Source organism: Aythya fuligula, chromosome 19 (genome assembly GCF_009819795.1).
Source record: "Aythya fuligula isolate bAytFul2 chromosome 19, bAytFul2.pri, whole genome shotgun sequence".
NCBI lineage: Eukaryota > Metazoa > Chordata > Aves > Anseriformes > Anatidae > Aythya > Aythya fuligula.
Genome location: NC_045577.1, coordinates 10143096 through 10161356, shown reverse-complemented (window position 1 = coordinate 10161356; position 18261 = coordinate 10143096). Strand labels below are relative to the sequence as shown.

Sequence of the window (18261 nt, the reverse complement as noted above, 5' to 3'; positions counted from 1 at the left end):
TCATCAGTTTAGTCTAAATAACTATTTTGGTCATTCTATTTTATGCACTTGAGAACGCATATGTTGATGTTGTGATCACATTAATGGAGGGTTATTTAATGGTTGATTAATTGGGAGCTTGCTAGGAATCAGACGTGCAGAGCAGATGGTTGTTGCTGCCGAAGCAAAGCAGTCGGTTTGGCTGGAGGCGTCCCCACGTCCTGTGCTGGCTGCGAGCGATGGGCCGCATGTCGGCGTCCCGCACCGCCGCTGCGGGGTGCTGGGCAGGCCCCCGAGCTCACAGCTGTGTCTGTACACACCGGATGGGAACGAGGCAGCCCCTTCCCAACCTAACAAGCGAGGTGGGTGGATGTGCTTTCTTGGTGCCTCTTCAGGGCTCGGTAGAGGCCCCATTCAAGAGTGGTGTCTGTGGGTGAGGTAACTGTCATCCTGGCTGATGTCAAGGTGCATCCGAGCTCTACAGAGTCTGCTTTTTACTGTGTAGGAGAGGCGTTTGGCTGGCTCACAGTGCTAAATGGCTTCCTTCTGGGGCAGGTGCCCCCAGTGCCTCAGACCAGTGTGGTGGAGTCTGAGCTCCTTTGACCTTCTTAGATTCGTGACCGAGTGCGGGGAGGTTAATGGCAAATGCGAAGGTGGAGCACTCTGTTCTCTTCTTATCGTTAGTCTCTCTTATTGGACACTTTTATGGCATTCCTCAGCTCATTTTACATTCCTGGCTGTTAGTCCTTGCCTGCTAAACTTCCACCACAGTCATAAAACTTAGTAAGCCACATATCCTGGATGAATATTTGGTCCACATATCATTTCTGTTTTGCTGAGAACTTTGACATGTTAATGAACACAAATGACAACTCTGATGTTGAATGCTTTTTCAAAATTTACCTGCCCTTTATCCCTTACTGTCTTCATAGTATGCAATGTCACAAGTATTTCTTCTGGGAAACCTCTCTTAATTCCATTACTCCATCCGGAGTTGTGCTAGTGCAACTAGCTGAACGGTGAGCCAGATCAAAGGATCAGCCAACATTAAAATGCCATGGTAAAAAAGTCCACGAGCAGTGGGGGCAGATCCCTGCAGACCGTTCAAACAGCACAAACGGAGGGGAGGCACAGGTGTAAGGACCGAAGGGCAGTTTAAACCACTTTTGCTGCTGAAATATTTATGATTTAATTCCCTCTATTGTAGACCTTTTACTTTCAGAGGAATCAGCTGCCATTTCTTTCTCCTGTTGTTGGAGGATGAGGAAATGAATTTCAACTCTCAAGTCATCTTCCTTTCTGTGATTTCTTAACAGCTTTTACTTTTTATATTTTTTTAAGCTCTGCCTATGGAACATTTGTGTCTATTTTTATTTCTTCTTATCACTAGTGTAAAAAAAAAAAAAAAAAGGAAAGCATTATTTGGATGTTTGAAAATACAAGATGAAAGGTTTGAGCTTTTTCTATCTCTGACACTAAACTGTGTTAAAGTAGCATGAACCCTAGGCAGGAGGAATTGAGCATTATAGGTGAAATAGATTGCCGATTGCCACTGAAGGTCGAGGTGGCTAGCTCTAGGTACTGTACTTGTGGGGTGGGTTGAACATCTAAGTGTGGAATTACAATACTTCACCATGTTGTTCATTCATGGGTTCTTGATTTTTACTAAATACATAAAGCCATGCTGCTTTATTACTGCCTTGAGAAACTACACATGATTAAATGTTTTGATATTTCGTAGTTGGATTTCAGTTTTTATTAATTGAAGAAATGAAAGATTACATTAGGAGAACACTAATACAAAGAGATTGCTGTTTCGTCTTTGGTAAATGTGAATTTCTCAATATGAGACAGATAATCTCTTTAGGTTTGAGGTTAAATCTTTACATTTTCTTTGGTTTGCTTTTTTGTATTTACCTGCAACTATTCTGCAACCTCCACCATGCATGGCATCTATTACTGCCGAAAAACAGAATTTCTAATTTTAAAAAAATGACTAAAGTGCCTGCAAGAAGCTACTTTTCTGAGTACTGAAATTAACTCAGACACTGCTATCACCAGATGTGTGCGTGTTTATCTGTAGTGGAAGCAGTGTGAATCAGACTGCCCTATGGATTTTGGAGTCTTGGAGGTTGGCAGTGGTATAGATTCCTGTTGCTGTAATAAATGGAAAGTACTACTAGAGAGCTTTAAGGTTTAACTGGGGAGTTGTTTCACTGCAGCATGAACAAATTATATATTTCTATAGGTCAGTGAATTAATAGCTTTTTTATTTGAAATCAGATTCCTGGGTTTTCTGTGATATGAATATTGTGATCATGGCATGAAAATGCAGCTGCAGTAGAAACCATTATTTTGTGTGACAGTGAGGAATGCAATAAAAGAGCTTTTAGGTTGGGACTAATGCATTCACAGCTCTGGGAATGTGGAGAATGGGAAGATGTTATTGTAGATAAGCGTGAAAATTTTTGTGAAGACTTTGTGCTAACTTTCTTCATTGTCAACTCTAATCAGTGCACTTAGCCATCATGATCTTCAAAGAAAATACACAACTGCATATATTATAGTGGTATGGCTATAGCACTATACATTTAATACAGTTCATCAGGAGGTGAGCGGCAGGTGTTCACATATGGAAAACTGTTCTTTTAGGTCCTGCTTTGCTGCTCACAAGTGATAACATCAAACAGCGACTTGGTTCTGCTGCCCTGGATAGGTACGTGCCTTCTTCATTGTTTATGGAAGAAATGTATTAAGATGGTCTTACATCTTAAAGATGGTCTGTGCTGGTCTTACAAATATACAGTGTTTAAGAATAAGATCCTGTGTTTTAACATATATTATGCTACATATATGTAATCAAGCATATTTGATGATCAGGGTGTTTGAGACAATAATATTTCAAGACTACTTCGTTCAAATGTGTGTTTTGCTTTTTTCCCCATAGTTACTTTCTCACTTATGCAATTGGAAAAGCTGAATTAGTCCAAGTGGGTATCATGTAGTCCTTAGGGAAGTCATGGAAGCCCTACTGAAGTTAGGCAGCACTGCACCTTCTTTTCTCTGTGCGCATATCTAATGGTATAAATAATGGAGAAATAAAAATGCATGAGCCTGGAAATGAGGGTGGATGAGATAAGTGTTTTGAATTTAGATTGGACGAGCAAGAGATGAAAGTTTCTGACGCCCTTCAAATTTTGTGCTTGACGTATAAGATTTCTCTCCACTCCGGCAGGAGCTATGCCATAAAACAATTTTTGTTGTTGTTGTTCTTTTCTGTCCCCAGTATCCATGAATATCGACTAACGAGCTGGCTGGGACAACAGGAGGATATTCACCGTATTGTACTCTACCAGTCAGACAGCACTCTTACTCCATGGACGCAACGCTGCATCAGGCAGGCTGACTGCATCTTAATAGTAGGACTGGGAGATCAGGAGCCTACCGTTGGAGAGGTGTGGAAATAACTTCTTCCCATATTAACAGTGCAGATCAAAGAAGGTCGTTTCACACAAGTGAATTTGGGGGGATTTGATACCCACTGAAGCACAGATAATGAAATGTTCATGAGAAATATGTTATAGTTATAAGAATAATTAAACGAGGATTCTCAGAGATGGCAAGCTTTATGTAAAAGTATTTCCAGATAAGTTCCAAAGAATCATTTAGGTCAGAGGTAAATCAAAAGCTTTAAAGCAATATGTCAGTCACGTTTCTTTGCAGGATCTCTAGATAAGCAGATAAAGTCTCTTCTTGGTTGGATTTCATGGTGTGTGTATGTATGTAGAAAAAAACTAGATAAAAAATCTGTTGTACAAATAATTTAATGTATTTTGTTACAGACTGTAAGCCTTTTTTTCCCCCCTATTACCTATTTTTAGCTTTGGTATTTTACTACCAGAGTTTGTTGACCAGGCATATAAATTCTACAATAATTGGAAAAGTGGGTTTATTAAGATTGTGAAGTGCAGAGTATGACCTCCAAAGAGCCAGGGACCGTTAACCATCTGCAGCATTCTCGTGCGTTGTTTCGTGTTGGTTCTTTATGTCTGCATGTGGGAGGCAGGAAGCACAGTAATGTCAAGTCACCGTCAGTTGCCTAAAACAAGAAAATAAGGAAGGCAAGTAGGAAAAAGTGGTCTGATTGGAAGTGGGGGGGAAAAAAGCAAAATATGCTGAACATTTGTAGGCTTAAGTATGGCACGAGAAGCAACCTCATTCAGCATGAACAGCATGCATCTGTGCTGTGCATTTAATGGTTTATGTTTTAGGTAAAAAGTGTTCATTTTTAAGCATTCAAATTTGAAACCTTGTCTAGTTTTAGAGTTCTCTTTGCTGTGTAAATCCACTAAATCAATCTTGTTTGAGTTTCTTAGTGTGCATAGAGGTCTGCAGATTAAGTTATGGGGTCAGAAATATATTTGCATGTGTATTCCCCAATACAATATTGTATTAAAGCGATAATGGAGCAGTAACAACCTGATGCCCAAATTCCTTTGATGTGTATAATTTGCTGTAGCTGGAGAGGATGCTGGAGAACACAGCGGTCCGAGCCCAGAAACAACTCATCTTGCTGCACAAAGAAGATGGACCCCTGCCTTCCCGAACTGTGGAATGGCTCAATATGAGGAGCTGGTGTTCTGCTCATCTTCATCTCCACTGTCCCCGCAGGGTCTTTTCCAAAAGAAGCCTACCAAAGCTGGTAAGAGATAAAGCAATTTACTATAGGAAACAGAAATAAGGGGCTCATACCATCCTGACGGTTTCATGGTTGTCTATTTGATATACTAAATGTTGAGTCAAGGTCACATCAATCAGTAGAAGTATCCTCATTGGCAGGATCCCTGTGCTTGAGAATATAATGCTAAAGCAGAAATGGTGTTTACTGGTGACTAAATCCTTGGTTAAGAAAGAGAAATATATCCACAGAAAATACTGTATGACTCTGAAATTCTCCCAGCTAATATAAAAGTATGGGAGATGTAATTGATCACTGGAACTGTTTAGATATTTCACACAACAATAGGGTTAATGAACTACAGCTATCCACTTTTTAACAGTAGGTTGTTAACGTAGGCTCTAACCTGCCTTTGAAATGATCATCATCTTATTCTCTTCTACAGATAGAGATGTATGAACGCGTATTCCAGAAACCACCAGACCGCCACTCTGACTTCTCTCGCCTGGCTCGTGTTCTGACTGGAAATGCAATCGCCGTGGTCCTTGGGGGCGGAGGAGCCAGGTAGGTCCAAGGACCTTCTCTGGTGTCTACTGCCAGAGGTCCCAGCCTATTGGTATGCACCCTGTGGCTTATCCTGGACATGTGGTTGAGTTACTGCAAGGTCCTAGAGCACCACTGTCACTGGGATGTATCTGCACAGATTCTTCAGAATAGCAGGCATTCCGTAAAATCAACACTGATTTTATTGTAAATAACATTTTGGGGAGACACTGAGGAGGTGCTTTTGTTATGCAAACATAACTGTGTGGATTTGTGTTTGGATTTCTGCAGAAGGAACACGAGTGTTTATAATGACTTGAGCCCTCTCATAAGTTGGGCTTAATATCAGGAGATGACCAGGACAGTAAATGTGACTCTTCTTTCTTTTGTTTGCCTGCGCTATGGATTTTTTCCCACTGGATTCTTACACTAGAAAATGTCTCTCAATATTTCAAAGGCCCCCAAAGTACAGACAGCAAGAGGAATTATGCCCTGTATCATAAAATCATAGAATTGCTTGGGTTGAAAGGGACCTTACAGATCATATAACTCCAACCCCCCTGCCATAGTCAGGGATGTCACCCATTAGATCAGGTTGGCCAAGGCCCCATCCAGCCTTGCCTTGAACACCTACGGGGATGGGGCATCCACAGCTTCTCTGGGCAACTAGTTCCAGTGCCTCACTACCCTTAGACTGCAGAATTTCTTCCTAATGTCTAATCTAAATTTATCCTCTTTTATTTTAAGACCGTTCTCCCTTGTCCCATCATTATCTACCTGAGTAAAGAGTCTTTCTCCATCCTTTTTATATGACACCTGTAAGTATTGAAAGACCGCAATGAGGTTTCCCTGGAGCCTTCTCTTCTCCAGGCTGAACATCCCCAGCTCTCTTCTCCTTTCTTCATAGGAGAGGTGCTCCTCTAATCATTATTGTAGTCCTCCTCTGGACTCATTGTAACAGGTCCACATCTTTCTTGTCTGGGAGCCCCAAACCTGGACACAGTGCCTGGACAGAGGTGGGGCCTCATGAGTAGGGGGGGGGGCAATCACCTCCCTTGACCTGCTGGTCACACCTCTTTTGATGCAGCCCAGGACACACACATAATGGGAGAATGTACTCTTTGTGATCACCTGAAACCCCCAAGTACCTTTACACTTCTGACAGCCTTACTTTTCAAAAAATAAATAAATAAATATTTTTGCAGGTGCAAAGGCAAGATGTATGCTGAACGCTCCTATTAGAATTCCAACTGAATTCCAAGTGAGCTTTGGAAATAGATTATTACCTATGTTTTTCTTTGTAGTTCCTTTTTTACTTTGACAGTTTTCTGTTGAGACAAACATAGAATTCAGTAGCCCTTTTTCTCAAGAAAGCACCATCTTCATTATCTTCATCGCCATGTTCTTGAAGCCCTTCTATGAAACAGTGCTTTGAAATACCTCTCATTTATATTTATATATTTATATATATAAATAAGCATGTAGACCATCTATTTAAATCCATGGAATTATTACATTTTTGTCTTTGGGCCAGTGCATTCTCATCCTTTGAGGGGAGTATTCACTACAGCAAAGGTTAGAACTCATTTGTGACAGCTTGTTCTGATTAGTCACTTGATGCTGAGAGAGCCAGCGCTTTGGCTGTTTCTTTGAGTGTCTGTAAAGATGCCTTTATTGTGCTTGCTTTCAGTTTCCTCACCTAAGATGATTGCAGTGTTTCATTTCTGAGATAAGTATTATCCTGTGGAGACACAAAGTAAAGCAGAGAAAGGGAGCTTGTACTTAATCTGGGTATCTCAGGAGATTTCTGATCAACTGATGTAAAGCACTTGGTTCCTTGGTTTTTTGTTTTGTTTTGTTACAAGCTATCTGATATCTCTCTTTACTGAAGCCTGTGTCATGCTAAAATATGTACACTTCTGTATTTCTGGCAGCACATTTTGCTCATTCCCTTCCTTTCTTCCTTCTGTAAACACTGCTATAATTTTTACCAAACAATTTATTTTTTTTGTCTTACTTAATAATTGCAAGCTACCACCTGCTGGTTTTCAAGAGCAGAGGTAAGAAAGAGCAGGCTTATTAGAGCCTGTTTGTTGGTCCTGTGCATCTTCCTCCACAAATCCGAACCACTGCACAGCTACTGTGTTGTGTATAGGTTTTCTGGATGCTCACCACCCATTCGGCAACGTGACCACGTCTCATTAGTCATTAATTTGCCCATCTATGTGTTTGTGCAATATGGAAGACTTTAGGAGGATTAAATAGCAGAACAGCGTGTAAATATGATACCTCTTTCTTTCTCTGAAACCCTGTTTATATCGTGGTCCCTAATGCTTTTACCAGAACATGGATGGTGGGAGCATTGCGTTTTCAACAGAAAGGTACTTGTGTGCTATTTCTGTAACTGAATTGTTGTCCAAATTGTGGGTGGATGAAAGATGAGGATTTTTTAAAATTGTTTTCAAAGTGAGAGTATAGTTAATATCCTGGGGAAGGGACAAGGTTATTCTGAGCTCTGTAAAAAATCTGTAGCTTTGCAGGTCAAAGTAAGTTCTTAGGTCCCTGTCTCTAGTAACAAGGAGACTTTGAGAGACTGTATACTATGATCATCCTGCAATTAAAGCCTATTCTGTATTAAAAACGTCATGATGAGTGGCCACACAGGCTATTGATAGTTAGTCTAGCCTTTGGTTAATACCCTACGTGAAGTAACCTCTTATCTTGTTCTAGAAGCATGAATCATATTGGTCTCAAAAAAGAGGGAACTGTGAGTTACAGGGTGCTGGCTGATGGTTATTTCTGTTAAAGGTATTGTGTTCTGTGACTAGTAATATTTATTTAGTTGTTATTTCTGGCATGTTTGTCTGGCTTCACTGTGATAGTTCAGGAGGTTTTACTGGAGCAGCTTCCTAGTAATTATCTTTGTGGTTTGTCATGACAGAAGGCGCATAGGAACTACGGGTTTTCTTTCTCCTGTAAGCTTAAAAATATAACAAATCAAAGTGATACAGTTCTGGAATTATAGTATTTTTGCTTTAGTCAAGTGCTAACTTAATTTGAGTTAGAAGCATCGAGGAGTTTGAAGGAAGACACAGGGATTTGAGTTTAGAAAAATAATACCCTTGAAACGTAGTTGCAAGAATAGTGACACATCAAACCCTGCAATAGAGGCACGAACCACCCATAAATCATTCTCAAGAGTTTTAGCCATCCCACGTACAGCCCACCCTTTCTTGCATTTTCTATAGTTGTCTCAGCAAAGCCCTTTCAAAACTAAAATTTATGGAGGGTAAATAATTAATAAAGAAGTATCTGGGAATCCCTAGGGCTTTGGAAAAAACACACTTGGTTGTGATGTTTCAGAAGACTGACTGAAACAAAATTGTGATGACAAGCGTTGTTGTTGATTATAATGGTATCATTCTAGGAGTGAATTTACTCCAGTTCCACATGGGCATATTAGGAAAATACAAAGCATTAGATGTATTTGTTTGGGGATTTTGATAAGAAGCTGTATTTCTAGTAACACATGCTATAAATACATGATGTGCATAAGATATGTTTATTGAGAGGGAAAGAGCTAAAAGAAGTTAGCTGCCTTTTTTGGATGTGCTGGCTGAAGTAAGGCCTAGTAATCAGCTGTGTGTTCGTGCCAGGCAGGCACATGGTGCTGGTGACCTTTACCAACCAGGACTCGTGGAGTCTGCACGTCCTGCTGCTGGCTGTGGCTCTGCAGCACTCTGTGCCTCTCCGCTGTGCCTCTCCATTCTCCTCTGCCCTTTCAGGCAGAGCATTTCAGCCTCCCCCGAGGAACTGCTGCTGAAGCATATTTGTAGGTATTTCATCAGGACATCTTTTCTTTTCTCCTCTTCCCATTTACTTTTCTTCTCAGACTTATCATTTTGCCTCAGCTCTTGATATGTCAAGTATTTTTTCCCCACTGCTTGTTCTTGCTGACCCTAAGGCTTTGACTCATTCATGCCTTTTCATTTGAGGCACTTGGCCTGTTTAATCAACTTTTTCTTTCTTTCTGCCTTTTCTTCTTTATTTTCAGGGCTGGCCTTCTGGAAGGGTAGGATAAAAGTAGCAGCTTAGGAGAAGCACATTATGCCTTTCTTGTTATGGACTTGTTTGTGTCTGATGAACCTACTTGTTGCTTTTTCTGTCTGTGTCCCTGAAGTCTGCACTAGGTGCAAGGTGCTCAGACCCCAAGGTTTCAGAGAAGTCCAGATGTGCTGGTACATCTACCACCTGGTAATTTATTGGCTGCTACTTTGAGTCTGGGAACCCTGAGCTGTGCTGAGCCTGACTTAAAGCCTGGCTTTGTCTTCCGATTCAGTGGCTTTACCCAGTGATAAAAGATTGGAAGAGCGCCTGAGAGGCAGATCTCATAATCATTCTGCTCTTAAGAGATCATGGTTGCCTTTCACTCCCTCGCTGCTTGACTCCAAGATCCCTGACTCTAAAAAGAATAAAATAAGGAAGCTTTGCTGTCTATGCATTCACTACCTTTGGCAGCAACTCCAGTTCAGTCAGAACTGCAAGTTCTTTAGCAACTGAGATCTGTTCTGGACTGTCATATTTTGCTCCAATAACCCACAAAAGTAGACAGAAGCACGTCCATTCCCTGAGAACAAGGAAGGCTGAACAAAAAATGTCTAAGCTTAGTGGGTCTTGTTGGGTGTAATAAAAGTGAAGGCTCCCAGGTGAGGACCCAGGTTTGCACCCCATGGGGCAGAGCGGGCTGGCCAGTAGTGCAGTGGTGGAGCTGCCAGGCTATCCCCCAGCCATCAGGGTGAGGTGACGTGGCTGTGTACGTGGTGGAGCTGGAATCTGAGGTGGAAGTGATGTTCCAAGAGCAAAGTCCAGCCCTCAGGGTGAACAGTTTGCTCACAAGACACAGACAACCCTCTTTCCATCCAATAACTTCCTTTCCTGTGGTGCAGGTGATAGCAGCATTGTGGTTATGAAACCCTGATGTTCAATTTCAGACAATAAGAGTCTTCAGGGGAGACCGCTCGAAATTTTATGGTGCAGGTGCTTTGGATTCAGTTCCAGCAGTTAAGGAAGATTAATTCTTATTCCTCAGCAAACACAGTTAACTAATGATAGGAGGCGCTTTACTCGTATCAGTGGAAGGAGTGTGTCTGTGGGGAAATCGACTAAATACCACCACGGCAGAGGTACAGTACTTGAAATGGAGATGTGAGCTCATGAGATTGATTACTGTGCCTCAAATACAAGGTAGTAACTGGAAGCCTGAAGAGAGTTGCCTTTTTAAAACTGTTAAGCTTGACCACAAGCACCCAGATGATGTGTTGTTAAAAGAATGTGTGTTTGAGGAGTGATGGGGGTAGAGGGAAGGAATTTGCTGCCTGAATTCAGTAGCTGCTGCCAGAGGCAGCACTGAAAATACAGTTTTAAAGAGCATAGAGCAGCGTTTTTTCCCATGGGCTCCTAAACATAGCCAATATAATGGTTAAAGAAGGGATGAAAGAAAATCACAGGAGCATTTCCTGGATTCTTGATGTTCCTTGTGTACGTCAGAACACAGTAAATACTTTTCAATTCATTTTTTGGGTTCAAAACTTTACATAGAGTGAGCCTAATGTCGGGCACCCCTAGGTATAAGGGATGGTGATCTGAGAAACCCAAACATGCTGGGATTACTGCTCCCTTCTGCTGCAGAATACAAGTCCTGTTCATCTTAATTTGCTTAAGCATGTCTTCTCTATGCTTCCATTCCTACCTAGGTCCACTCACCCTCTTTTTTTTTTTTTTTTTTTTAATCCCCCTCCTTGATGTGTCTCTGTTTTCCCTTTCTGACATGTCCAAGACCTGAACCAGTTTCTTTGCGTCCTTTCATCCGCTGTCATTTGTGCTTGTTTGCTCTACATCTGCCCTTTTTTCTTCTCCCAGTCTTTGATTTCAAATCCTCTCTCAGAAGAGCTATTGCACACAAAAGAAGAGGTTTGTCAACTGTTTCTGCCATGCTAGCACATATCCTTATTTTTCAACTTAACAGAAATGCACGCAGCTTTGGAATAATTCTCCTTGGTTCATGCAGTGTGCTTCGGGACTGCACTGCATTTTGCAAACAGACTATAGGTAACACTGCTTAAAGTTGTTCTCGGTGGTTTGTAATGGGGCACAGATATCCCCTTTGTTTGTTATCTGTCTCACACTGCTTAAAATTTATAGTAAGCAGAGGGCTGACAGCTTGAAAAAAGTGTAAAAATTATATCATGATTCTTGACAATATTCAAAAACATATCCTAATAAGCAACAATAGATTTGATGTAAATTCCTGATAAAATAATTTGTTCTTTATTTTGACCTTGTTGAGAATGGTTCCAAAAAGCACCGACAGCCTCTTTGGTGCTCACGGCATCATGAATTACTGCAGCTACTGAGGGCTCAGTCACTGAAGCAAGGGACGAGCAGTCAGGATTTCACCTTGTGCTTTGTTTCAGCTCCTTTAGCTCCACTGGGCAAATGGCTTAAACACTTGTGGTGTTCTGTAAAATGAGGCTGTTACCAGCTCAGCTTTGGCATCTGTGCAGGTCAACCTTTATAAAATGCTCTGAAGCACTTACATACTAAAGAAGCATAAGCTATTACCACTATGAAATTTGGGGGGTTTTAGGAGAGTGGTGTTCCCACTAAATGTACTTGGATTTATGCTCTTATCTCAGTGAGCTGAATGTGTCTGGGGGATTTTTTTGGAACTTGATATCCAGCCCCATTACTGTGATTAAGTTAACTCTTTATTCCAGTGGGCAGTGGTTTAGGAGTAACCAGGCTGGTGGTAATCCTCTTTGTGTTGTCTGGCTGCAGCGCCAAGATACACTCAACATGTCTGCAAGGGCTGCTGAGATTTGGGAGCACCCTTGCCTGTCTTGAGCAGCAAAGAGACCTGCAGTCCTGAGGTAATTCTGGGCAGAGCCCGCTCAGGTGCCCATCCCTGCAGGGTGCTCGCAGAGGTGCTGTGGAAGAGAGGCTCTGAAGTAAAGAGAGAGGCTCCTTGACTCACCGCCTCTGAAACTGCGTCTGTAGGATGTGCCAGGTCCAAATCAGTTTGTGTGTGTTTGTTTTGGTCTCCTGGTGTCCTGGAAAAGTTAATTGCTGGGCATGTGCAGAGCTAGTGTGGATCCAGCACTGCCCTCAAGTCAGCCAGCCAGCTTGGTGGCACGACAGCCGTGCTGGGCTTTGTGCAGCTTTGGCTGAGATCTGTCTCCAGCGTGGTCTCAGCAGTCCTGTACAGAGTCCCTCTGGCACAGGTCGGGTGCTTCTGCACTCAATTCTCACAGCATTTCCTAATTCCTACATAGGCAAGGTAAGAGTGAGGGGCTTTTTTGCAGTTGTGTTTTTGCTTTTCCTTTCCCCTTGATGCAGTCAGGCAGTATCCATGAAATCCATGTTTCATTTCAGATTACTTGCTGGAAATACTGAGATAACGTGTAGGGAATCAGCTTTTTTTTTTTTTTTTTTTTTTTATCACAAGCCTTGAAGAATGTGCACCGTTAGAAGGATCCCATTCCTCTTCCTGGTGCTACTGCTAAACGAAACTGCATTTTCCAAGTTTCTTTCATATTTCTTCTTTCTACTTTTTTAAAGAAAGATTAAAACTACAGTCCAGCATTTGCAGCCTGTTAGTGGCCAGTAACTGTTTATGAAGCAAGATTTTTACAGTATAGAAGTGTCAAAATGTTATGAAAAAGGCTGACTCTGCTTTGTGTCATGAAAAGAGCTGAATGCCTGAAATATCCTTCCACCCGTTCCCTTTCTTCCAAGTAATCCCTTTGTATACCAAGCCAAATCTCAGCCTTCTGACATTTACAAGGGCAGGAAGTTAGCAGCTTCGAGGTTAATCCTTGTGCCCTTTGCATTTGTCAGCCTGCAGCTCTTGCCCTCCTTCAGACACACTTAGCTTACTGCTGTGGTGGATGTGTTTCTGTGGAAGGGAAGCTATTTGATGACCTGTAATATGCTTGTGTGTCTAGTTAGATATCTGTATCTCAGCACGCAGTAAAGATGTGATTTTTCTTTACTATATCCCTCATTTTAAGCTCAGATAAATATATGAGGGCTTCAGAGCTTGTGATTACTCATAACGGTTTTTGGAGAAATGACCTGGTGCCCTGTATGTTTGTGCATTTGTAACATGTAGAGCATCCATTGCCATGTACAAATAAACTGGACCCAAAAATGAAGACTGAATTCCAGTGTCAGCCATGCAATTAGGCTCCTGGAGTCCCAGCATTTTTCAAACAGCAGATTTGATTTCAGGGGGATAGCCAGGAGCCGAAGTAGCAGTGAAGAATCTAAACTCTAAAGATAAAATTTTATCTTGGTCTAGGTTTTACTTCTGGTGCTGTTTCTTAAGTCTGAAGGAGAATGATATGGAGTAGAGGATCTTTCTTGGAAACGAAGATGATAACTTACGTTTGGACACCTAAGTTGAGTCTGACCCAGATCAGCCCTAGAGCATATTTTTTGAACAAACAAAATCGAAGTCCTAAAAATAAAGTGGTGGGATCTGAGTATTTGCTTTTGCTCAGGAAAACCTCTTGAGACGTGGTTGTGAACTCACACTGAAGGCTTCAGACTTTGTGTGCAGATGGTCGGTAACACACTGCAGCATAATTGCTCCTAAGAGGCTTTGCTTTGATTTCTTTGGGGATGGTGCACCTCGTGTATTGCTGAGTGCTCGGCCATGTGGTTTATGCATCAGTAACAAATTCTGTCTTAAAGTGCAGTTGGCTTACACATGGGCAGAGCCGCGTGGCTGTGATCAGATTTGAATGCTAATTGCTCAGTGAGTTGTGCAATGCTTGGGTCATCACGTGCACATAAAAGCTGTGTTCATGTGGCTTGGCACCCACGTAATGTTCTTCCCATCTGAAGCACCTATGTAATTGCTCATTTGCTCCCATTTGCCATGGAGGTAAAGGATTGTAATGGCTTCTATTAAATCCTCCAAGCAGCAGAAACTGAGGAGCCATCTACTTCAAGGTTATGACTGGGGGGAAAAAAAAAATAATAATAATTCCAGGTGGTTTATTTGGACTGTCCTGTCCTGACCTCCAGTCTTCAACCCACCAAGCTCATTAATTTCTAGCAGTACTTTGATATACAGATGAAATTAAGCAAGCAGATGGAGGTGTGTTTTTTCTCTCATTACTGGTTTTGTATCTGTGTGATCTGAAACAACCGTGTGCTGTGTTACAAAGCTGCAAGTGGAAGAAATCCTCTTTGAGAGAGCTCTTTCCATGTAGCAGCCTTAACAGTCTGTTGCCAATCGATGGCCTTTCAGGAGGATAAAGCCCTAGGATTGCTGTGATTTTAGGAATCTGTGTCTAACCTTATCCGGGCAACGAGCTTTTCCCGTTAAGAAAGGACGCTGGAGAAGTTGAGTAAAACCACTCTTAAAAGCACAGCAGTTTTAAGAATTTGTCTGTGCCTGGTGCTGTACTTCCAAATGCTCAGTACAAAGGGTTGGGCAGCTCTTGTGCTGGTTTGTCCTGGCCTCTCCTCTCCCTCCCCTGCAGTGCTCTGCCAGTGCCTCTCGGGTCCCTGGATCTTTCCCTGCCATGCTGCAGCTCCCAGGCACATGCTCAGAGAGGTTGCTTTGAAATATAAATGACTGTAAGTGGTGGGGGACAGAGCAAGGAGATGTTTGTTTCCCAAATAAATGATTTTTCTTTGTACGTAATTGTATTATTTCTTGGCTCAGAAAAAGAGATGGAATTGCATTTCCCCAAGCAGGGAGTCATTTGGGACGTGTGTTTTTTTCCACGCAGCATCGCCTCGTCTCTCTCTCTCCTCTCGCCTCCTGCACCCACCTACCAGAACGTGCTACCAGCAGGTGTGATCAGAAAACACTAACACTGTTACATGATATACTTCTGTTCCGAATTTCTTTTTTTTTTTCCCCCTCTCCTCCAGTCCTGTGGCTTAGTCATGCTTTCACATCCCAGGGCTAAGTAACCTTACAGCCCCTCCGGAAGGTCTGAGCAACTTCTGCTCGTTTCCTTGTGTGTCAGGCACAAATGTGTTTAAAGTTTGTTCTGACTTTGTTATACAGAGTGCAAACAAGGTCAGGAGTAAAAGGAAACTTTATTTGAATTCTCTCCCGAGAAGGTCATTTCAGTGGGGTTCTGATAAACAGGAGGTGCTTTTCCTGACAAGCATGCGTGCTTAGTGCTGAGTGTGCAGGAGCATTAAGATTAATTTGCAATCCTTATAATATGGCAAAGGGAAAATGGTTCCTTATCTCAGAATTAAGTAGACAGTGGGAATCTGAGAGTAAAGCTAAATGGGAGGATGAAACAAGGCTGTTGCTAATGGCAGGGAAGATGGGAGGAATTGAGGTCTCTGGATCAATATGCCTGTAACTGGGGATGGTTTTAAAATCATGAAAGCTTCCTTCAAGGCAGCTGCTGGGAAGGATCGTGGCGGTAGGCGGATGTTGGGATGAGAACCAGATAATGAGGGGTTATTCTCTCTAGCTTAGAAATGGGGCTTAATTCTTAAACATTGTCCTGAACAGAAACTTCCTCATAAGTGTGTGAGTAGTACAGTAGGAAGAGAAATGGCTCTGGTTTCTGCCACCTCTTTGAGCTGAAAGCTCCATCACTGTAATTCTGGTAAATTTATGATACTGGGAAGCCCCTTGGTCAGGAAACCTAGGAAATAACGTTATTGGAAAGGTACAAGTATGATTAGATTTCAGGGCCTTCTTTGTATGTGGTTTGCAGCTTGCAGAAGACTGGAGGTGCCAAATTAGGGATAATTCTGCTCCCATGCAGCATGTGGAAGACATGCTTGACTTCTCAGTCCTCAACTGTGCCACTTAACACGGTGATCAACAACAAAACATATTAAAAAAAACAAACACATTTGTTTCATGCAAAGAGCAAACTTCTCTATCTTAGACATTCATCTGTGCTCTAACAACTGCTCATGAAACGCTTTGGATCAAGGCTGTTACAGTAAGGACAAACTGTTCTTATTTTTATATCTTCGCTTCTTCAGGAGTTTTAAGGTTATGAGGGAGACTTAATTCAGGTTTGTTAGGTTATAGCACAGCTTAGTGTAGTCCCTTTGGCAATTTTCCTGGTTTTCTACCTACTTTGCTACTTAATTACCCCAGGAAGTTGATGCAGCAAGCTGTGTATCCCACCTCAGAGGATCTGTGGTTAGAGAAACAGTAGAGCTCTGCAGCAGCAGTGACCTTAATTCTGCTTTTTCACCAAAAGAAATAGCATCTCTTCAGTGCACTCAGAGATGTCTCCTTCATCCCAATGAGTCTATTAGGAGAAGAGAGAGGTGCTGTGGAGGCTGGGCACCTGAGCTGTGTTTTCCTCTTTCTTTAACCACAGTGGAGGCATGATCAGTCTGCAGCCTTGCAACTCCCATAGTCATGGTCAGAAAACTGTGTCCCCAGTGTGCTCACAGCATCGTGTTTATTCTTCCTGACACTGATGGGCAACAGCCTTTTGATACATTAAATGTGGTTTGTGGGGAAAATATTGGTGTACTGTCTTTGTTCTGTATTAATTGCATTTTCTTCAGCCCTCTGACCTGAGCATGCAGGACAGCATGTATTCCTACTGACAGCTTAATCTGAAATGTCCTGCTACATTTGCTCGCTTTTTCCAGTGGGTCGTATCTAATCTGAGCTCTGGCAGGCACGTGTGGAGCAGACAGATGCACTTCTCTCAGAAGAATTTTTCTTCTATCAGCTGAGCTCTGGCCTCCGTGTATTAGAGCTGCATGCCAGTAACATTTCCCCAGGGGATGAAGGCACGGGCTTGTTTCAGGAGCAGGAATTTTCCTGCCAGACCTGCCAGAAAGACTGTGCTCTCTGACTGCTGGGCTATCTTGCTTGAGGAAGCACGTCTTCGACCCCACAATTCTTCTCCCTGCTTTGTGGTTGTTTATTTATAATTATTGGTAGAAAAGAAGAAATGGTGATTGGAATTTAGGCAGTATGGCACTGCTTTTGAAGGCTTTGCAAGCATGAGTTTGGTAAGTAGTACAGTAAGCAGCACTGGAGGAGAGCTGACGCAGAAAGTAGTCCATAACTTGCCCTGCTCAGATCAGGTTGTGAGGCAGTACCAGGGGGTGAAAGCAGAACGTAGGTCTTATTTCCAGGGTCTGATTTCCAGTTCCTCCTTGAACTGGTTGGTGCCATTGCCACTCCCTCTACAAAGGGCACTGATTAACTAGTCCTGTCCTAAGGGGTGATATATGATGGAAGAGTTTTTGTTAGTATATAGACTCTGTACTTCTCCAGAGCACTGGGCAGATCTTTGGGTTCTGGTATAAATTATTTGGAAGTAGTCATCCATGTTGCTTGTCCTTGGTGCCAGGAGTCCTTGGCACCAAGGACTTGGGGACAGGCATTAATCCTGGCAGGGGAAATGCTCCATCGAGCTGCACTGGCAGGCAGCTTCAGGCAAAGGACAGCTGCATATGCAGCTCCAGCAGCATAACGTGCATCCCCTACCTGGGACGGTCCTTTACTCTTTCTAGATGGACTGCGCTGTTCCTCCTTACATTTGGAGGAAGTGATGCTCAGCTCCGGTAGCAGATTTCCCAGTCCCTCTGATCCACATGAGTGCTCTGGCATTGCTGCACACGTGCAGTACTGCCACAAGCAATCTTCTTTGTCCTGTGCATGCCAAACACTTGTATTATCACATTGTCCTAAACTAGGGCAGATCCCATGAGAAATTGTTCCTGGTGTTTCAAGAAGCACACGATTCCTGTTTTTTCTGCCCAAGTGCCCAGACTGTTAGTGGGGACCTACCCCCTGGCTTCTTGAATTTCTTTTTATTTTCTCTCCAGCTGTAGTATGAGGGCTGCCCACGCGGGCTGTGCGTGAGGCACCGGCGAGCTGTCAGCGGGATGCGCGCTGCCTGGCAAAGCGCCGGCCCCGGCACACAGCTTCCCTTGGCAGCACGCCCGTGTTTGCACATGCTGTGAGCTGTGAAGAAGTGGCCAAGAACGAACCAACGGCGACAAGTTGTTGAAAAGTTTTGTGTAGCATTGTT

At 42.7% G+C, this 18261-nt stretch overlaps 1 protein-coding gene across 1 annotated transcript in view; it reads left to right on the top strand.

The window, feature by feature from the left end:
- Positions 1-18261, top strand: part of PNPLA7 (patatin like phospholipase domain containing 7) — a 126816-nt gene that overhangs the window by 69731 nt on the left and 38824 nt on the right. Inside the window, exons 23-26 of the mRNA XM_032200228.1 lie at positions 2632-2695; positions 3266-3434; positions 4499-4681; positions 5103-5221. Of these exons, the coding sequence (XP_032056119.1) occupies positions 2632-2695; positions 3266-3434; positions 4499-4681; positions 5103-5221 (535 nt within the window). The remainder of the gene's footprint in view (positions 1-2631; positions 2696-3265; positions 3435-4498; positions 4682-5102; positions 5222-18261) is intronic.